Here is a 23,474-nt window from a genome sequence, read left to right on the forward strand (position 1 = left end):
TAAGTTATTATTTATGGTTTTAAATAGTTAAATCAAACATCAAAGTATTTATATATGTCAAATATTTTTTTATCAAAATATATACTTACTTTTGTGTTAATTTTTTTTAAAACACTCATATCTTAGAAATAGTTTAGAAAATATCTTTATATAATTTTCTTGCTTGACTAATATTTAATTATCAATTGTTTTTTTATCTTAACTTTTTTAACTTTTATAATAAAATATTGTTTTCAGATAGCAACACAATATATATAAGAATAATCTTATTTTTTATAATTCTATTATATTATTTTATAATCAATTATTTAATGTAACATATAACATATAAACTTTATACTATTAAAATAAAATTCATTTTTAATTATATATCAAATTCAGTAAAGATATTGTTTAAATTCGTTTTTAGTATAACATAAAAATTTAATATTATTAACATTCATTTTTAATTATATACAAGATTCATTAAGGATAATTTTAAATTAATATATTAATGACTCAGCTAATAACAAATAATAAATCAATGATTTAGCTAAAACCTAATAAAAATATGACAAGTAAATAAAATTACCTAAAATCATGGAGAATATGACAAATAAACAAAATCACTTCATAAATAATAGTATAGATAAACAAGACAAACGAAACATCAATGCTGGTGGATAATTAAATTAAACCAAGAGCTGAAACCGGTTAACTAAAAAAGAACCACGACACAAGCTTAACCTTTTTTTAACAAATAACACAAACTGAAAAGCTTTCTATTCAATCAAAAGAGGAAAGACGGAGACCGGGACTTCTCTCTCTCCTCTGTGAGATGAAATGAAACTTTCTTCGGTGCTCTATCGGTGGTTTTGATTCCCGTTCTTTGGGTCCGGCTAGCCGTTGCTCTCTTTGCAGGTTTTGCTGGCTCTGTTTCCGGGAGAAGGAGGCTTCTCTGGCTCCGGTCTCACCGGCTTATGACTCCGGGCGTGGAGGTTCTGAGCCTTATGCCATCGGCTTTTGATCGTCACCCCTTTCCTGAAGGGTGTGACTGTAGCTTTGCCCATGTTTTATGTGTTCTCGGTTTGATTCCTTCAGAAGAGATCTCGAATAGATCTATTGAATCTCTTTGATGGCGATGAAGCGATGGTGTTGACGACAAACAAGAGGAGGTGTGGGATTTCTTTAATCTCGTGATTGGCGGCTTGGTGGCTCAGGATGAGATCTCGACGTCAGTGGATGGAAGCTCTCTGCGAAAGGAGCTCAGCCGTGGATGGTGGTGGTGATCGGGTGCGGTTTCCGGTGATAGTTGCGTGTTCTCTCTGGCGTTGGAGGAAGGAGAAGGGATTTGGTGACACGTGTATTTCGCAGTTGAGATCTCAACACGTGTGCCATCGTGTTGGCGTTTGGGGCGGTGCCGTTTTTAGGCTTTGTTGTTCGGGCCGGGTCTTTGGGCGTATATCCCTTGGATGGGTTTTAGGATAGTTTTATGGGCATGTTTTTTGGGCTCCGTTGTAATGGTTTTGGGCTTGGTCCAATTGGACCTTATCCCCTTAATATATATATATATATTTTTTTTTTTTTTTTGAAACACCCTTATCCCCTTAATATAATAATAATAGATGGAAAAAAAAAAAGCTTTCTATTCTTTTACGAAACAGAGAAGTAAAAGACAAAGTCGCATAAACCCAGAAGCTCTAATGGAACGAGTATTTAAGATCAAAAGATTTATTATTATTTTTTTCCTTTTAAGAACAACCGATAAACCCGAATCAACAATATAAACTTAAAGCGACTAAAGTTAATAACGAGAAGAGCTGAGTAGGCATGGACATTCGGGGCACAATCGGGTTTTGGTTTAGTCCAATCGGATTTCGGTTTTTCGGGTTTATCAAAATCAGCACATTCGGATTATATGAAAATTCGGTTCGGAACCGGTTCGGGTTCTATCGGGTTCGGGTCGGGGTTAGTAAATCTTTGAAGAACCGGTACAACCCGATGTACTTTCGGGTTCGGATCCCAATCAATTCTTAGGTTTAAATGTACCTGATTTATATCTACTTCGTAACAAAAAAAATAAGTAGAATAGGTTCTTCGGTTTTAAAATACTTGATTTGTACCTATTTTGTAACTAAAACATAAATAAAATCAGTTCATAAAAAAAGAAAGGAACATCAAATATGATCATTCAAAATCAAATGAAAGGTAAACATAGTTATTGATCGAAAGAAAACCAAATAAATGAAAGCATAAAACAAAAACCAAGTTCTCATGAAATAAAAAACATTATTCAACGAAAACAAAATCAAAATTTAAAAACTTTAACCTTCAACCGCCACCTTCAACCATCAATCTTCATATAATAGATAATTATTTTAGATGTTCAATATATTTTGAATACATATTAGGAATTGAGATCATATTTGGTACAAGTTATTTTTGGGAGTTTTGAATGGGAACCTGTTCTGGATCGACCAACACCTGTTCTTAAAAAAAACTCTTTTACAATAATGTTAAGTGCAAAGCAATAAATGGATATTTTGAGTTAATACTGATAAAACTGTATTATATAAACTACGAAGAGCTGAATATTGCAAAGAATAAATTTGATAAGATTATACCAAAGATTAAGAAAAGGATGATTCAACTGCAGAGGCGATATATTATCTCTTTCCTCAACTCAAAATAAGTCCCATAGTGTGACGGTTCGATAACGTAATGAATCCAAAGATACAACTGCAAAAAATCTTCTGATTTGCGTCGTTTTATCAGAAGCCTGACGAAACTAGTTTAATGTTTATTCTCAGACACCAAAAGAAAAATCAAAGAGAGAGAAAAAAAAGAGAGATTGTAAGCTTTTGCTGGGTTATGTAATTGAATGGTCCACTTAACGTACCAATTGAATGTCATAATGGAATTGATTTCCACGATTCATGCACGTTAAGTTTGCAAAGTAATATTGTGGCTTTGACCAAATCAACAACCATTAATATACTTTTCTTGGGTTTACATATTTAAATAAATATGTATAATATTATTATGCAAAATCTATACTATACTAAAAGGGGGATATAAGCTCCTCTTAGGGTGTCCACGTAAGCACAAAAAATCGTCCAATCAGAGAGTTCGAACTTGCCACGTCATCTCATTTATTTTTTCGTAAAAAATGAAAAAATAATGCAAAAGAAAGGATCGAACCCGGGTTAGTACGACATAAATATAAAGCATATACCACTAAGCCATTGAACCTTCTTGGACACATATACAAGAATCACTAAATATGTAATCACAAACTCTTATGTAAATTTACAATAATATGGATTCAACTTTCAATACTTTGTTTTGTAAAAAAAAATAAGTAAGTGACTAAGCTAATATATTCTTTGAAAGTGTGAGAACATTGAGAAATATGAAAAAGCATAGATTTTTGTTTTCGTGACAAAGTTAAGGATTTTGTAAAAGTAAGTTTAACATATAAATTTTCGTGACAAATATGAAAAAAGCATAGATTTTTGTACAATTTTGACAAAACAACTCAAAACATAGTTCTCTAATGTCTTAATAAAATATTTTTTAAGGGTGCAATAATTAAATATATCAATTCAATACATTTTGTAATTTATAGACAAAACAATAACACAACAAATTTTGAAACATTTTTTTAACCTATCGATTTCTTTTCATGAGAATCCAACTAAACAAGATAAAAAGCAATTAGATTTATTTAGTTACCATTTTATTCAATTTTGATTAATTTCAAATTGTAATAATGTATCTTTTTGAAGTTACAAAAAAATAATGTTATTTCTTTATTACACTAGCATTATATATGGATTCCATGTATACAAATAAATATAATATAACAACATAAGCTTGCTTTCTCCGATTCATATGAAAACTTTTTAAGTTATCCACCAAAGCAAATTAATTAAATAAATTAAATTGTTAGAATACAACAAATTAATATATAATTTTATTTTAAATTATTTAAAAAGTGTATTTTCATTAAAAACAAAATAATAAATAAGTAAAACCGATTTGATGGTAATTTTTATGACATACATATATATTATGTGAAAGAAATATAAGCTTAATATGGAAAAAAAAATCTTAAATACAAAAAACTCTATAAATTAACAAAAAAACTAATAAAAATTAAATTATGATATCAACTGAAAGCTTCTTAGACAATATTAATAAAATATTTAAGCGATAATTAGACAAATTTGATTTTTTTTTGCCAGCCAAAAGTTTATTATTAATTAGCATCAGTTATTTCAAGATGTTTAAGAAAGATGGACTTAAATGATATATGAACTATGAATAGTAGTACTTTGTAAAGCTGACTTAGATAACACATCTGCACATCATTTTCAGTCATTTTTTATGCCTAAATTCAATTTCTTCAGAGCAGTTATTCCACAAAGAGATCGTATGAGATATTGTTTTGATTTTCAGATTTGTTTCTTGACTGTTAAGAAGATTGATAGCTGTAAAAATGTCTCTTCCGAATATTATATGTCTATGACCGAATCCCCAACATGAGACAACTTTGTTTAAAAAGTAAATAATTTCATTTTTCTTATATTATATAATAAATATATATTATTTACTGATAATAAAAATATATTTATTCATCTATCACAAATATCTATACAAATATGTGAATCAAGTACAACAATCAAACAACATAGTGATTTCCACAAAGAAAATTTAAAAAATATATTTATGTTAGGTAGTCTTATTTTACATTCTTTAAATAATGTCATACAATATTATACATTATTTTTTTAGAATTGAGAAATACATATATATCAGTTAGACAAATTAAGCGATAATTAGACAAATTTGATTTTTTTTTTCCAGCAAAAAGTTTATTATTAATTAGCATTAGTTATTTCAAGATGTTTAAGAAAGGATGGACAAAAAAATAGGATGGACATAAATGATATATGAACTATGAATAGTATTTTGTAAATCTGACTTAGATAACACATCTGCTCATCCATTTTCAGTCATTTTTGATGCATAAATTCAATTTCTTCATAGCAGTTATTCCACAAAGAGATCGTATGAGATATTGTTTTGATATTCAGATTAATTTCTTGACTGTTAAGAAGATTGATAACTGTAAAAATGTCTCTTTCGAATATGATATGTCTATAACCGAGTCCCCAACATGAGATAAGTTTGTTTTAAAAGTAAATAATTTTATTTTTCTTATATTATATAATAAATATATATTATTTACTGATAATAAAAATATAGTTATTCATCTATCACAAATAACTATGCAAATATGTGAATCAAGTACAACAATCAAACAACATAATGATTTCCACAAAGAAAATTAAAAAAATATATTTATGTTATGTAGTATTATTTTATATTCTTTAAATAATGTAATACAATATTATACATTATTTTTTTAGAATTGAGAAATACATATAATATCTTATCCGCGCGTAGCGCGGTTAAAAAATCTAGTAATATTAAAAATAGGTTAATTGACATAATAATCAACAAATTTAAGTTCATATTCAACCCAAATATCCAAAATGATCAATTTGCTAAATGTTTTATATTTAGCCAAATTTAAAAATTTATAAGCTTTGCACATCATTTATTTTGGACTTCTATTTCTTATTCAACACAATTCTGATTTTGACCAACAAATACACTAATTCATAGTGTTCACGGTGACGATTACATCGTGCAAAAATTTCGGTCCTTCCGACAGACGTCTCTGTCGAAACCCCATCAGAAAATTGGTCCACACCACTTTGTCTAAAACGAGTTTCAACATGTCTTTCTCTTTCTCCTTTGGTTCTGCCATGGTGTCTTCGTGGTCTGTTATTGTCTTCTTGATTTTTTATCTTTGGAGCTCTAGGTTAGAAAGTATAACTCGGCGAGTGTCTTCTTTTCTACCTCTATTTCCATGCACCTTAAAGCTCGGTCGCGAGCATCCTCGACGGTGACACGTTGGTCCCCAGAAGGTCATCACGAAAACGTGATTCGTGCCATATGACATGCACTCTCTAACATGTGACCTGTGGGGTTTGATACAAATGCGAAGTCGGATATGTTTACTCTAGTCATTTTGATGTGTGTTTTCACTTTGGATCTTAAGAGGGTTGTTTTGTGTTCCCAAAATCCACTCAAAATATAGGGTTAGGATTTGAACTAACGTGTTGAATAAAAATAAATAAAAACTCTTTTATTATGAGTCGAAGATGAAAATGTGTTTCTTATTGAGTATGAATATTGATACAATGAAGATGAAAATAAAATATATGATTGTAAGTAAATCAAAGTACAAAAGGTTTATAGAATTGGTGCAAGAGGTCAATATCACCTTCTCTTTCCTCTTCTTTCTTCTTTTATATCTAGTTGTATGAGAATTTGTAACGACAGCATGAACTCGGACGAGGATCCTGCATGATCTCCTTTACTGCCTTAATTTCTTATACATTTTTGATTGACTCTTTCAAGCTAGGATTGACTTTTTTTTTGGGATTGTAATGGGCCACGGTTCTTTTATGGTTTGGGCGTCATCCTAGTGGACCTTCAGACTATTGAGCCGGATTTTTGAATCGAATTTAGAGTAAGGTAAAACACACATCCATGCTTTTCAACTAAAACTCAAATTTAAAATTTCATACATTAATTTAAGATCTTAAACCAAAACTCCAAACACGATAATCAAAACTCCATTTTTTAAATCATAGATATCAAACCGTAAACTTTAACTAATATTAGATCTCGACCCATGCAACCCGCAGGTTTTTGTTTTCATTTATTTTTATATAAATATTTTGTTTTCAATTCTAAATTGGTATATATTATAATATATGTGTCTACCAATTTTTAAAAAATAATAAGTTTACGTTATATTTTTTTCATTGAATAGATTGTTTTAAACTTTCACATGTATTTGTATCTTCTTCTATATATATATTTTTGGATTATTATTTCATTATTAAAATCGTAACTATATATATAAAGATTAGTAAAATATTTTTTATTGTCATATTCAAAAATATTATAACATTTCACAACATTTAGAAAGTTTTTAAAAATTTAAACTTTTCGCTTCATAAACTTATATTATCGAGTAAATAATTAAAAATTTAGTTTTTGTTTAATTTTTAAAATAAGCTATATAGTTTAAAATTTGGTTTTCATTGGTTTAAGGTAGTAAAGATTAATCATTGTTAGATAATATGATTTTTGTTATTTAAAAAAAAATCTTTATAGTTTTAAAAGTTAACATCGACAAATATTTAAATATTTGACATATGGAGGTATAGTATTATAATATTAAATTATATCTATTTAATTTATATTATCTATAAATCCAATTATTGATAGCTCAATAAAAAATTCCGGTAGACCAAAATTTAAATGATAATATTAAAGATTAAATATAACATAGTTTTCTATGAATATGTCTATTTTTAAAAAAATCACACATGAATTAAAGTTGTGACTTCTGTTTTAATATATAAGATATAAATACTATAATAATGTACCTAAAACTTATATCCAACACTTATACAAAATTATAACTTCGATTCTTGTTTTAAAACCTTAAATCCAAACTTCAAATCCTAGTGTCCAGACTCCAAAACTCAACTTCGCATATTCCACATATCGGATTCGTTTGATGTTCCTTTTTAACATTGCTTGTTCAGTGAGTTATTGCATTGTTTCAAATAAATGCATAACCAGCCGTGACGACAATTGAAAGGGAATCATGACATCCAGTTGTACAGAACAACAAATTAAGCAAGCTCACTTGGCGTTCTTAATTAGTTATAAAAACTCAAAACCTTAAATCTTAAACATCTCTTTAGAAGTGCAACGTTCATATGAGAGAACAATTTCTATTTGTAAACATAACATAATAGTAGGCATTTATCATATATAATGCCTTAATCAAAAAGCAGGAGACGCAGTGACGATAAGAGGGAACATGCGGCGAATCACAACACCGATTGATTCAGGAACATGATTCTCTGTCTGATCTTCTGTGGACTGCCAATCAATTCCAAGCATTAAGTTAGCCAAAGCCACCTCATTCAACACCGCAGCAAACGATATCCCTGGGCACATTCTTCTCCCTGCTCCAAATGGAATCAGCTCAAAATCCTGACCTAAGAAATCAACAGGCGAATTTAAATGCCTCTCCGGTTTAAAGTCATCCGCATCTGGTCCCCATGTTGCAACCTCTCTCCCGACCGCATAAAGATTGATCATAACCTGTGTGCCGGCTGGTATGTGGTAACCTCTTAGGTTGACATCTTCTGTTGATACATGAGGAACCGTCAATGGAAATGGAGGATGTAGCCTGAGTGTCTCTTTGATCACAGCTTTTAAGTAGTACATGTCTTGGATGTCGTCTTCTGATACGCTTGATTTTCCTTTACTAACGGTACGGACTTCTTCTTGAAGTCTTTTCAGACACTCTGGGTGACTTAAAAGCTCTGACATTTCCCATTCCAAAAGCGTGGAGGATGTGTCTGTACCACCCACAAAAGCATCCTGAAAATTGAAAACCAAAACAAGAACAATGGTTATATACTAAAACATTATTGGATGTGAATTCCAATTTGTTTTTTTTATCTCTCCATTACCAAGATGATTGCCTTTATGCTCATTCGGCTGACCTCAAACCCCACACTCTTGTCTCTCTGAAGGGCGAGTAAAACATCTGCGAAATCAGCCTTACCACCGTCTCCATCTTCATGATCCTGAACGACTTTCTCCAATATCTCATCAAAATCGTTTGCCGTCTTCTCCAGCTGACGCTCCAAACCGCAAATCCAATCAATCCATGAAAGACACGGTACAAAACTCCCGAAAGTAAAGGTACCCAATTGCCGCACGAGCCTGTCCGTCAACTCTTTTAAATCTGTTTCAGCACCGTATTTCCTTCCCAAAGCAACTCTACATATAACATCGCTAGTACAAGTCATCATGATCTTGCTTAGATTCATAGGGGAAGAACCCTGTTTCCGGATCGTTTCCATCATCAGACTGATCTCTTCTTGTCTCACGTCTCGAAAGGTTCGTACCATTTTGTTGCTGAGAAGATGGAGGACACTCAGGCTCTTCATTTGTCTCCAATACTCTCCGTACGGGGCTGAGGCCAAATTACGGCTCCCGTAAAGAAGCTTGTCGTAGATTTTGGAATGTGGACGACTCGCAAAGACGCGGTCGTGCGTCTTCAAAATGTCTCTAGCAGCGTCCGCAGAAGAGGCTACAAGAACGGGGACAGTGCCAAAGTGAAGGAGCATGAAAGGTCCGTAATGCTGGCTGAGGGAGCGTAGTGATTGGTGGGGATATTGGCCAAGCTGGTGCATGTTTCCGATCAACGGAAGTCCCGGTGGCGATGGGATTGTGTTGCTTTTCTTCCATGCCCTCTGTTTTATGAAGAAGAGAATGGTAATGAAAAATATCAAGCACAAGAGAAGTATCATGACCATATTTTGTAACTTGGATTCTTCAAGTGTTTCTCGTGATCTTTGTGTTCTTCTTGTGGACTTAATATATAATCCAAGTTTCTGCACGTTACGTTACCACGGGCCAGTCAAATTTTCTTCTATTTTTGATTCAATATAATTCTCTCAAAATCTATATATAAAAGCTAAGGGAATCTCTCAATATGGTATGACACCTAAGAAAATTGACATGATTTTTTTGCTTTTTATATATAAGATGAACAAAAATGACTTTGACCAAACAAAAAAAATATATATTACTTTATTATGTTTCAAATACCTTATTTGTTACAACTTTTACTAGTCACAAGGTCCACAGAAACTATTTACTGCCTAATATATATACTTTAATTTTCATAAAATATAATATATAAAAAATATCCTTGATAAAATAAAATAAAAAATATATTTCTTTTATCATGTTACAGCTACCTTTTGAGATATATTTTTAATAGTCACAAGGTCCACAAAACTATTTATCTTACTATAAACTAGTTTAACACCCGCACATTACATAGAATGAACATTTTATATACAAATTATTTTTATGTATTATCATTTGTTTAACTTTTTATATATTATAAAACAAATTAATAAATATGTATTGAATAATTGAAAACTATTAACTGTTTCATATATAATTAAATTAACACAAATACATAAATTAAATAAATCCCATATTCAAAAACGCGGATTACGCGGCCGCTTACGCGCCGGAAACTCGTTGTTCCGTAAGAGACAGATACAAATATGGTGAAATCGGTTAAAAAATCAGTTGACTTTGAAAACTTGATTTTTGTACCTTTTGAGGCTCTATAAATCGATTAATATATGCTGAATCTACAAGTAATGAGTAAGGAAGTAGATGAAAAAAGGGTTAAATTGAAGAAAAATGACTTAACACAAACAGCTGATGTATTTTTTTAGGGTTTAGAATTTCAAAGCTATGAGGAAGAAGATGAGTTAAAGTTACCTTTATGCTCCTCATTAATTAAAAAACCGAAAAATAAACAAAAACACTTACTTACGGTCGAACCCATGACCAGGGACATAGAAAATGAAATTTCCACAACCACACTAGCCAGATCTTTTTGTTTTCTATGCATATAAAATATATTTTGCCGCTTTTATCAATAAAACCTTAAAAAAATCTCCGATTATTCCCCGATTTATCTCCGATTTTATGTTAAGTCGCTAGGCTCGGGTGGACCGCCCAACTTGCGCCTAGCACAATTTCGAACATGGAATAAATCACTTTTGTTTATTTACAATCATTTTGTGGTAAATTAAAACAATTATTTTCTCTATTTTGTAAATTCAAAATAATATTAACCAAACATCCTTTGGTATAATAGAGAAGACGGAAGTTCTCATAGCAGAAGATATACAAATGCACCACCAAGTTTGTCAAGCATCCTATGTTTAGGAGCATTGAGCCTCTTCATATGCTTCTTTAAACCTCTCTCCTGTGTAATAACCAAACATAACACATCTGTTAGAGCAATACAAATGATATAGCCACTGATAGATGTTCCATTGAGATCTAAGTAAGCCAGATCTAAGGAATAATATCCACTAAATGATCCCAACACCAAAGCCTTCTAAAAGTCTTCCCTGTAAAGAAAAGAAGTATCCTACAAAACCAGTATGATGCAAGAAGGCCAAACTAACATTTTCAGAATGAGGTCAAATAAAGATACTGGAAAACAACAGACACTCACTTTTGCAAATGATATGCAAAGCCAACCAGCAATCATCAGAGACTGTCCAAGAAAACACACAATTAAAGGGTTAAGTAAAGCAAGGAAGATGTCATTGATCAAGATTCAAAATTGTGTGATATATACTTATTTTATTTGACGTTAATTTATTAACATTTTATTTATTTAAACTTATTTGATGTTAACTTAAACTAAACATATATAATATCGCGTATATAATTATTAATTATATACTTTTAAGAAAAAAAAATCTAAGAATAAGAATCTAATATGAAAGTTTTACTGAGTTTGAATGAATGCAATTTCTGTTTATGAAAATATACGTAAAATAATTCATTAATTTAATTAATATTATATCAAACAAATAAAATGTTAGAATCAGTAAATTGACATCAACTAAGTCTTATATTAAAAATGATCAAATAAGTATATGTCACACAATTAATCAAACTAACTACAGAAATTTTATTAAAAGTTAATAACAAAACAGATTAAAATAATTAAAAACAAAATTAAATAATATCTTATAGAACTTTAATATTTAATATAAATAAAATAATATAATTAAATAGTTTTCAAATACACTAAAATAAAAATGTTAAAACAGTGACATGTCTTGTGGGCTACATTCTGGAGCTCATTAAGGAGTTCTATGCAGGAATTCCAAACGAGATTTCTAATGCCTCCAAGGAAAAAGTGGAAGTGCTGGGTTGTCAATTCGCATTTGAATTTTCTCCATTGTGATCAACGCTTATCAAAAGCTTGATCCCTTGACTGAAGAAGAAATATAGGCTTATAAAATGTTTGATGCACTCTCCAGCGATGAGCTTGCTGACTTTCAACATGTGTATAAATAATAAAATTCGATTTAGGCATGGATGTTTGTAATCAAACTCAAAATCTAAATTAGGATCCGAATAAGAAAACTTGAATCTGATGCAAACCGTTTAAAAGAAAACTGAATGAAATCTAAGGGATTACTTTGAATATTGAATATTGGAAATTACATAATCTGAAGCGAATTCTAAACAATATCAACTAAATCTAAAGTTAACTAAACTTATTAACTCATTTTATTTAATTTTGGATAATTTAGATATCTTTGAGTATTTTTGGAGAGTATAGTAATTTTCATAACATGTTTGGTAAATTCAGATACTTCCAATTACTTCCAGATACTTTATTTCGAATACTTTAAGTAGTTTGGATAATTTTATGGTGTTTTCGAGTAATTTAAATATTTTTAATATTTTTGGTTAATTTTGATAATTTCTGATTTTTTTGTGTGATAGTTTTCTAATTCCAGAATGTGTTCTAGAAAATTTACCCATAAGAATAAGTGATTGCTTGATACCCACAGACTTTGTGGTACTGAAGTATGGGCAGGAACATCATAACCCTCTTATTCGAGGAAGACCATTTTTGGCCACAGATGGTGTCATTATTGATGTGAAGAGAGGATGCATCAGTTTGAATGTGGGTGATTTGGTGATGAAATTTGGCATGGACAAGCTGGTCAAGAGACCCATGATCGACGGTCAGAAATTCTTTGTGCATCACTACACCGAGATTGTTGAGGAGATTTTTCAAGAGATGTGTTCTACGGATCCTTTGGAGAGTGCTTTGACTGAATTTGAACCAGAAGGATGTATCCGGATGACAGGATTGTTTAGTACATCAAGATAATGGATGCAAGCAAGAAAGGGATGCATTTGGTCGCTAATTAATCACTCAAAACGATGAAAAGGAATCTATTAGTACCCATCTGGTGTCACTAGACACCACCAACAGTTTGGAAAAAGCACCTAAGGTTGAGCTCAAAACAACTATCAGTAGGGTTGAAGTATGTGTTTCTCTGTGAGAACTCTTACCATGCTGTTGTTAATGCTAACTTGAATAAAACAGAACTCACTTTACAACTAAATAAGCTGCACAAGTATCGCAAAGCTCTTTTCTATTCTCTTGATGACATTTCAGGTATGTCTCCGCATTTGTGCATGCACAGGATCCCCTTGGCGGATGAGTCAAAGTCCTCGATCGAGCAATAGAGGAGGCTGGACTCAAACTTGAAAGAAGTTGTCAAGAGGGAGATCATGAAGGTCTTGGAAGCTGGGATCATCTATCCGATTTCAAACAGTAATTGGGTCATGTGATTCCTAAGAAAGGAGGAGTCACAGTGGTGAAGAATGAGAAGAACGAGTTGATTCCTACAAGGACAATGACAGGGTATAAGATGTGCATTGATAACATGAAGTTGACTGATGTGACTAGGAAAAATCATTTTCCTTTACTTTTCATTGATCAGATATGAGAGAGGCTAGTGAATCCAAATTTCGAAGAAATTAAACATAAGGCCATCCTAAAATTTAGAAACGTCTGAATGAAATTTATGAACATGGTACCCAAATTTTGAAAATTTGATATGAACCTGAACGCCCATTTTCTGGGTTCCTCCTCCAGCTTCCAGGTATATTTGTATATTAAAAAAAAGTCTAAGAGTTTTATAACGATTCGTTTTTATTTGAATGGTCATGTAAACAAGTTGTATTTGAGTAGTATTTTCCCTCTCCACTACGGATGTTATTAATACTCACAAATTTGGGATTGACTTGGCTCTGATACATATATTTCGGTCCTCGACCTGTTTTCGTGTTTTTTAAAGTTTTCGCTAAAATTTGTATAAACTACATTGAAATTCTAAAATAACATTTTGTGTAATAAAAACGTCAAAATAACATTTTTATGAAAAAAAGTAAAAAAATGTTATTCGCTTGAGTTACTATATTATAATCTCTTATATATTAAAACAGAAGCATTTTTAATAAATGTGTTCACACACTAATTGACACGTGGCAGCCAGAATGCTGATGTGGCAGTCTCACAATCTTTTTAAAATTAATGTGGTCACACACTAATTTTCTTAACTCCAGCACATACAATGTAACGTGTTCACACAATAATTTTTTTAATCAGCTCATTTTTAGTTCATGTAATCTTTGTATTTGTTAATTGAAGTTGTCTTTGTGCAACTACCGAATAATATCATTGTTGAAAGAAACAAATTTCAAAATCATTAAGAATCGCATCAACTAAAATGTTAGAATGAGAATGTTTTTAGAAATTGAAAGTTTCGTACCTTGTTGAACTAGGCCATGGTTGAGGTTTCTATACACGAAGACAAAAAATAATTGTGATTGGGTAGGAATTAAGGAAACTAAGGTGAAAAACACCACACAAAAAGTCAGATCTTTAGTTTAGCCAAATAATGCTTTTCATTATAGATTTTTCATATCAGACCAAGAATTAGAAATAAAATCAAATTTCTAGAAAAAAAATCAGAAATAAGAAATCAGAAAAAGCTTTAAAAGGAGAGAAAATTCGCAAAATCGATTGAAAACAGAATTCATGTTCTGAGTGAAGAGATCATATTATTTTCCGATCCAAATTAAAATATATTGAAAATATCTAAATCACAAACAAATATATACTTAAATATATTAATTATTTTAATTTTATATCTATTATATATTCTAAAAATTATCAAAGTAATCAAAAGTAAATATCTAAAATAACAAAAACAAATTCAAAATACTGAAAATATCTATTTGTTCTCCATCCAAATATTTAAATTTCACTAATTTTTATGTAAATTTAAGTATTTAATCTTACATTATTCAAATTTTTATATTTTATATTATTATTATTGTGGATTTTGCAAACTTCAGTATATTTAGACTTTTGTTTAAAAAATTACATAATTAAAATGGGTACATGAACTCGAACCCGAACCAAACTCACAATCATTCTAACCAAACCAAGACTAAATTCAAACCAAAATTTGTAATATCTGAATCATATTAAATTTCTAACTCTAAAAATTCTAAATCCCAATAGATAAATTGAATCCGATCGGATATTTAAATGTCCATCCATAGTAAAAGTTCTACGATAAATACTTAGTATAATGTAAAATAAATAATATAATCAACTATTTCACTCTACACACGGCGTGGACCATTACCTAGTCCATGTAAACGCGAGTGTGGAAGCTATTTACCTTCCGGTTATGCGTTCAATGGTGAAGAGTCATGATGGTGGAAAATAAAATAAATAAAAACACAAATTTTGATGATCATGACTCGAAATCGTGTGTATTACATATTATTTTATCATTCTAATGTTAAATCTTTTTTAGTTTGTGATTAAATTGGTCGAAGTTCGAGTTACGGTAGAAACTATAGAAATTAATATTCAATAAATTCAGAAACACAGTAAATTAATAAAAAAATTAGGTCTCTAATTGGGATGATTCAAAATATAACACAAATCGATAAGATAATAAGATAATATTTTTTTAAAAAAAATCTAAAGTAAATATATGGCCTCACTAAAATGATAAATTAATAATATATATATATATATATATATATATATATATATATTTTATATAAGTACAAACAAACTATTGAATTATTTTTTATATTCATAATAGAATCATATTTACATTTTCTTAATATTTCAATATATTTTGTTGATATTTAGTAAAATCATATCTAAAACCACATTTAAATTATATGAAACATATTTCATATACACCAAAAATATAATAAAATATATATATGTCTGATTTCAAAATTTTAATTAATGTACATATGGTAATATTTTTTTATTTTATAAAAATTATATTTCAAAATAGAAAAATCTAAAAGGAAGCTTTTTGTAAATTAACAACTTAATAAATTAATATAATACGATAGTTACAACATTATTAATTTATTGAATTTTAGTGTACAACAATAATGGCTATGCACAAAAAAATAAAAATAAATCATGGATGAATTTTACCATTTTACCTTGTGTAGTAAAAATGAATTAAAATGTCATTATATATGTATGCATTAAAGAAGCCTTAAATCTGCTATTTCTTCATTATACAATGCAGTTAAGACTAGAGTGAATTGGGCCAAAATCCCATAAGAAGTTACAAATTAGGGGAATGCACAATGAAACAAAATTGTGGGCTTTAGAAAACATCCATGAGATGAGAAATGTCGATAGTATCCTTATGCCTGATAAGAAAGAGAATGACGACGTAACCGGTTGCATCGGGTCATCAGGTTAATCGAATTATATATATAAAAAAAAGTAAATATGTAAAAGGTGTAATGATTAACCTAGTATTTATCCCGCCGTTACTTTAGGTTAGGGCGGCTATAAACGAGCGTGGCCAATGAGCTGTGTCGTTGCATTGTCACGACGTCTGCATGTTGAGGAAGATCGGTGCAAAAGATCTTGTGTCGGCATGCGAGAAGTTTGTGTATGGGAGTCGAAACGAAACTTCTTGTGGGGATCCTCTATAAAAGGAAGACAACCAAGAGCTGCTGCAATAAACACTCAGAGATTCAGCGACAAAACTCAAGGTATTTATTACCGACATTCTTAAATAATAGAATGTTCTTGACAGTGTATTTACTTTCTTTCACTGATCTGATGTTGTTGTGTCGTGTCTTAATACTGAATCATTGTTCTCACCTGACATTAATGGCTTGCATGCAATCACATATATATCATTACTCGCATTTAATTGTTTTAGCCGCTACAAACTTATTTTGTTTGTTATTTTTTGACTCTGATTACAAGGATGGTTCGTTGTGTGCGTCTTTGGAGAGGTGAATGGAAGAAGAGTGTTGATCAAGAGTGGGATTTCGTTACGGACCCCGAAGATTACGGTTATAGGGTGTTGGTGAGTAAAAGTGCAAGCTTTGAGGCGGTAGACCAACTCGTGCGCCGCCGTTACAGTCTCGGACCGCGAACTCCGGTGGTCGTCTCTTACCGTCTTCCAAGCTGGCTGCTCGTCCCACAGGGGAACAAAACCCCTCCGTTGACGATCAATGACACTGCTCGACTCTCTATGGTGCTGAATGTGAGGACTTGGTTAGACGAGCTTGCTCTACTTGTCACCATAGGAGCAAAGGGGGTAGCGGAGTATCAATTTCTGTGTCGGACAAATTTTACTGTTGGAGCTACTTCGTATGTGTTTGACGAGTCTGCAACGGATAACTCGAGAGCCGCTTATGAAAGTAAGTGTGTTAATAAAGGATGCTTTTGTTTTTTTTTTTAGGTTTTGTACTGTGTTTGGCTTTTAAGTAGACTGATAATGAAAAATATGCAGGTCTTGTGTTTGGAGATCGTGGAGCCCAGATGGAGAGGGTTATGAATGCCATATTCCCCGAGGAAGGAATGCTCCTTTTTCACAGAGTTTCATTAGAAATGTCTTTCGCTGACAACTTTCTGGTGAACCGGAACCGTAGAACCCCACCACCGAGGGAGATAATAGAGCTGGATGACGATGATGATGAGATGGGTGAGGGAAGTCAACCAACTATGCGAACAGGTAATAGGTTTGGAAATGTGTTTTGCATGTTGGGAAACAGTATGTTAGCAATCTAAGCTTATGGTTAGCAAACATATGTTAGTCTTCCATTTGTTAAGGAGTTTTGTTAGCATGGTATTATAGGTTAGCTTGCTAAATGGCTGGTAGAAGAAGTTTTAGCAATCTAATCTTTTGCATGCAACGTGACACGCTTTTAAATAATGCTATCGTCTAGCATGGAAGTAGCAGAACCAAATTTGAAATGTTAATGAAGTTATATTCTGCATTAAATTAGACTAATCAAACGTTGGGTCGACGAATGATATGATATAGTAGACATACTAGATGATTAACGTATTGATTTTTTGTTAGCTTGCTAAACGTTATACATGGTAGCTACAAGATATTCTTAAAAGTAGATAAATTTTTGTTAGCTTGCTAATCGTTGCATTTTTGTTTTGAACCTACCGTTTAGCTTGATAGTCTTCATACCTGCATGGTAACAAAATTACTTAGGTTGATAACATTTTACACGGAAGACGGCACTAGAAATTTTTTTTTAACTAAAATATGTACAAATGTCAACCAGCTAAGGCTAAGTTAGAAAGTGGTAATTAAAAAGCGAATAAAATTGAAAATTAAAATGCTAAGAAACTGTCTTAAGTAGGAATTGCTTTTGCTTTAGCATGTGAGGGCGGTGCTGCAAATGCTCCGAGAGGACGTAATGCACAGGCAGAGGCGCCTCCCATTTTTTGGGATGTTGGGATGAACGTGGTTGATTACACAGCTCGCAGGGGCTCACCCCTCCCAACTGAAGCAAGAGTGGAAAATGGGATGATGTTTTGGGAAGGACTCGCTAATGAAGAGGAGGCGCTTGCAGAAGAAACGAATGTTGTTATGGAAGCAGAGAATCTAAATGTGGGTGTCGCGGTTGGGGTGACCGACAACATTGCGTTGGCCAACAATGTTGTCAACCCCACCGTACAAGCGGTTCGTGTTGACGATGGAGGGGGGTCATCGACGGGGTCAACCGACCTTATCTTGACTACTGGTCGTCACCAAGTCAAGCTCCCGAATAATGTGCAAGTTGGAAATGAGGAATCTCCCATCATCCATGGGCCCAGCAGAGGTGAACAATTATATTTTTGAGCGTTAATATCTAGAAATCTTCTCATAGCATTATGACTGAAAGTAGCAGGTATAAGTTTGTTGTTAATATTTGAATATGTGGCAGAGCTGGTAGCGGCACAGGGACTTGTATTAGCTTCCACCGCTGTGGCTGGTAGTGGTAGGACTGTGTCAGAAGCGACGCTGCCATCTATGATGAAATTAGCCATGTGCTGCGCGGTGAAAGAGGGTGGAACAAGCCGTGCTGTGAACAGAGCAACAGAAACATCTTCCGAGGGGAGTACCACTGACGGTGGGTGTTGAGTCTTTCTTGTGCTTATTTTGGGGTTGTGTTTTCCGTTAGTCCAAATGCTTTTGGTGTTGTGTTTTATGTTGCTGAAATTATGTTGTCGGGACCGTTGGATGTAATGCTAAACTTAAGTATGGGTATCTAAAGTCTGTTTCTTCCGGATTAGATGTTTTGTTGTAAGGTCTATCATCATAACAGTTGTTTGTTTCGATGGCTGAATTTTTAATATTAGACAAACGGGTAATATCTTTCAATGGTCATGAACAAACTGTTTTAGCATGCTAATCATTTTCGAACACGGAAAAATATTAATTACAAGTTAGAATTTAGTTCGGTGGTACAAGATACCATGGTAATCATTTGAGATGTCGACTAAAATTGAGTACAAGTTAGAAGTCTATAATCATAACTGTTGTTGGTGTGGATGGCTGAATTTTTGATATAAGACAATCGGTAATCTCTGTCAATAGGCGTGTACAAAACATTTTAGCGTGCTAGGTCATTTTCGAACGTTGCTGGTTAGCAGTGCAATAACATTGGTGTGGCGTATAACATTTCTTTTAGCAAAAGTTAAACAATGTTGTACCGTTAGACGTTGTTGTTAAAATTACTGAATCGTAAAGCCAAAAATATATTACAGGTTAGCAAATTAAAACAATGCTGTAGCGTATTTGTTGTTCGTTTTAACCTGGAATTCGAGATTAGCATTTTGTAGTTACGAGTGACGCTAAAGCATTGTTTTATACAGAGGACATTGGAAATTATGGCAACGAAGTTGCCGTTGGAATGATGTTCAGGAATAGGGATGCATTCAAGCAACATATGGCGCTTTATGCTATAACCAGGAAGTTCCAATACAGGAGTCGGAAGTCGGAGCCAGGGCTGATGGTTTTGGAATGTTGTGGGGACGATTGCCCATGGAGGGTGTATGCAGTGAAGCTCAAGGAGGCTGATGTTTTCGAGATAAGAAAGGTCGTGCCTGACCATTTGTGTACCGTGGATGAGCGCGGAGGCTACCAGACCCAAGCCACATCTTCGGTGATTGGAGAGCTCATGAGAAGTAAGTTCGGTGGTTCTTGTGGGGGGCCAAAGCCAAGGGAGATAAGACAGATGATGCGTGGTGACCATGATGTAGATATATCATACTGGAAGGCGTGGCGTTCTAGAGATGTGGCGATTGACAAGGCGAAGGGGACTAGTCAATCATCATACAGACAGCTGCCTGACTACCTACACCGACTTGCAGCTGCAAACCCCGGAACAATTACAAAATTGTTGACAGAACCGGTGGAAGGTGGTGCAAGCCGGTTCAAATATATGTTTGTGGCCTTTGGTGCGTCTGTTCAAGGATACGCATTTATGAGGAAAGTCGTTGTCGTAGATGGAACACACTTGAAAGGAAAATATGCGGGTTGTTTACTAACTGCATCCGCTCAAGATGGGAACTATCAGATTTTCCCGCTTGCCTTCGCCATTGTTGACAGCGAGAACGATATGTCTTGGGAATGGTTTTTCAAACAGTTGTCTGTTTTTGTGGCCGGGAGCGAGGGATTAGTGTTTGTATCTGATAGACACACCTCAATTTTCAAAGCGGTTAGCAAGGTATAATAGAGTTTATATTATATTTTCATTTATTTCTGTGTCTACCATTATTGCGAGTAAGGCTAACAATGTAGTTGTTGTGTCTACAGGTTTTCCCTTCAGCAGGCCACTGTATTTGTGTTGTTCATCTGAAGAGAAACATTCGTTCCAACTTCAAGGCTCGTCACTTGGAGTATCTAGTCGCCAAGGCTGCAAGGGCGTTCAGGCTGCAAGAATTTTATAGCATCTTCAATGAGATTAAGACAATGGATCCAAAATGTGCAGAGTATCTGCTAGATGTTGGGGTGGAGCATTGGGCCAGGTCGCATTTCTCAGGTAATCGTTACAATGTAATGACGAGTAATCTCGCAGAATCTTGGAATTCGGTGTTGCGTGAAGCCAGAGAATATCCGGTGATACCGTTGATTGAGTTCATTCGTGGGAAGTTGACTGCTTGGTTTGCATCTCGTCGGGAGGCGGCGCAAAAGAATAGTGGAAAACTTACACCTAAGGTCTCGGGTATTGTTACTGACAATTTTGAGCAGACTGGTGGATACCTGGTTACTATGATAGGAGAGGATGAGTATGAGGTGAGGAACAAAAACGGAGCAGGTTTTCATGTTGATCTGGTCAACAAAACTTGTAGCTGCGGTGAATTCCAAATGCTTTCTATACCGTGTTCTCACGCTATAGCTTCAGCAATTAAAGGAAAGATTGGTGTTGATTCATTGGTTTCGCCTGCTTATACGGTTGAGAAACTCAGGTCTGCATATGCAGGGAGCGTTTTGCCAGTGCCTGATTTCACTGGATTGGCAGATTTGGTCACTGATTTCGGTGGAATGCAGTTGTGTCCTCCTTTGACAAGGCGACCACCTGGGAGGCCGAAGAAGCAAAGGTTCTTTTCAAGGGGGGAGAAGATTGTAAGTGAAAGCCGATTTGACAATGTAATGAAATGATTATCGATGCAAACGTATTTTAGAAGAGCTAACTTGAAAAATGTTTTACAGATGAAGCGAATGCGCAGAAGGACAGTGTGCAGCCGGTGCAAGGGTTTTGGACACAACAAAGCCACTTGCAAGGAAGCTATATAAAACGAAAGGGATGGATTGTGGAGGGGTTTTAAGGCAACAGAGGAGTTGTAATGGAAAGTGGCGGAATCATGAAGTGGCTTGACTAATAATCTTGTGTGATATTATGTTGGTACTTGTTCTCTTCATGAAAGGGTTGTAGGATTAAGGTTGTATTGCCATGTATAAAAAAAATAAAAAATTTCCTCCATACGTGTGTTCGTTGTTACATGCTAAACTTTTTTATTTTATTTGTTAAACAAATAGTTGCCGGGCTTTGCGTATTGACAAAATGGCAGAAAATCCCCATAGCACATTATCATACTTGAATGTAGTAGGCATGCTGTGTAAAACACCATTCCAAATCGTGGCAATATATTCGTATGATTTGAAAAATGAGTTTCAAGAAAGTGTAACAAACAAGTGATCTAACAATATTTACAAGAATGTATCATTATACGTACTTTAGAGTAAAGTTGAAGTGAATCTCGTGACTTGTGTGTACGAATACATGTTAGCAAAATTAATTGAAGCCGTTTCTTGAAAGGAGATATTCAGTTTGTTAAGTATATATGTTGGCTTGCTAACATATTAATATGAATGATTAGAGGAGTATTATTTGTGGACTTGCTAACAATATTAAGAAGATGAATTTGAAAGACAAATATTTTGGTGAGAGACAGTAATTTGGCAAGCTAAATATCGTAACTCACACATAATCGTAGGAAAATGAATCCCACATCATTTGCTAACTAAGATCATAGATAATTTGTAGCCGGTTTAACGAAGAGACGAAGTTTGATAACATAACCACTATAAATTTGTAGCCCTGTTAAACAATGTCTATTGTTGATCTGGGCATACAAAACAACATGATATAACAATGTTTGTTTGAAATTTGAAAGCAAAACATTAAAACATTAGATAAGATAGAGTAGTAAGATAACCAAATGATAAGAGAAAATTAACACAACATTAAATTCACAAAATAGTACAGCAACGATTCCTCGCTAACCCAATCATAGCCATGCTATGTTCAACCTGTTTCTCCAGACCAGCGACATCAGCTTTGACCTCCGACACCTCCGCTTCTAGATCGGAAACCAAGCACTTTAAATCCTCCACCTCTTCCACAACCCGTTCGTCAGTCCAGGTGAACAAATGGTATTTGTCCTGTGTTATATTAGATACATATTAGTGAACCGCATCGAAAGAAGCGCACCAATCACCAAAATTGAATACGCATAAGTAGATAAAAAAGAGTTAATTACGCCTTCAGATCCATTGGGACAACAGTAGAAGAGCCTCCCGGGGTTCTTTGCTGTCCCGGAAGTCTTGATAGTTGCTTCTTCACCGCAACGGCAGAATTTCGGTAGGCCCCTCTGCTTCTCCCGTCGACGACTACCACCATTCCTGCCGCCTGAAAAGTTGATACTACAGTTACAGTAGTCGAAGTTGATCGACTGAAAAGATCTTCAAATGTAACTACTCAACAGTAATGTATTCGAATTACCTGAAACAGTTGAAGAGCTAGGGTTCGCGGAGGTCGACATTCTTATTGGAATGTTCAAGAATTGGATACCCGGAAATATTGACAGAATCGAGGTTGTTTACAAAATAAAAGAACAAGACAAGTAGATAGACATAACGATGCCGTTTCGGTTATAAGACATCAAAAAACGGGTTTCTGCCCTAGCAAAGTCTAGGCCCAAAAAGAATTAATCGTCGGTGATGATCAGTTAGCCGGCTACACGTTTGATTGGTGAAGGCACAAACAAACTTCAACATTCCGACATGTCTCTGCAGTTTCGTTACCCAGCTAAAAATATG

At 33.4% G+C, this 23,474-nt stretch overlaps 2 protein-coding genes and 1 long non-coding RNA gene across 3 annotated transcripts; 1 reads left to right on the forward strand and 2 right to left on the reverse strand.

The window, feature by feature from the left end:
- Positions 1-7,780: 7,780 nt before the first annotated feature.
- On the reverse strand, positions 7,781-9,698 carry LOC103874629 (cytochrome P450 71A23-like). The gene is made up of 2 exons (XM_009153063.3): positions 8,619-9,698; positions 7,781-8,526 (listed from the first exon to the last, which is right to left on the reverse strand). The coding sequence occupies exons 1-2, from the start codon at positions 9,468-9,470 to the stop codon at positions 7,921-7,923; spliced, it is 1,458 nt and encodes a 485-aa protein (XP_009151311.1). The 5' UTR covers positions 9,471-9,698; the 3' UTR covers positions 7,781-7,920.
- A 6,142-nt stretch (positions 9,699-15,840) lies between these two features.
- Positions 15,841-22,609, forward strand: LOC117126474. The gene is made up of 2 exons (XR_004449057.1): positions 15,841-17,286; positions 17,379-22,609. It is a non-coding gene; the product is annotated as an uncharacterized LOC117126474 (long non-coding RNA).
- Positions 22,610-22,625: 16 nt separating this feature from the next.
- Positions 22,626-23,197, reverse strand: LOC108871878 (uncharacterized protein At1g43920, Chloroplastic-like). Its single transcript, XM_018658893.2, has 3 exons — positions 23,158-23,197; positions 22,916-23,064; positions 22,626-22,817 (listed from the first exon to the last, which is right to left on the reverse strand). The coding sequence occupies exons 1-3, from the start codon at positions 23,195-23,197 to the stop codon at positions 22,626-22,628; spliced, it is 381 nt and encodes a 126-aa protein (XP_018514409.1).
- Between the last annotated feature and the right edge of the window lie 277 nt (positions 23,198-23,474).

The sequence above is a fragment of the Brassica rapa genome, chromosome A01, assembly GCF_000309985.2.
Source record: "Brassica rapa cultivar Chiifu-401-42 chromosome A01, CAAS_Brap_v3.01, whole genome shotgun sequence".
NCBI classification, from domain to species: Eukaryota; Viridiplantae; Streptophyta; class Magnoliopsida; order Brassicales; family Brassicaceae; genus Brassica; species Brassica rapa.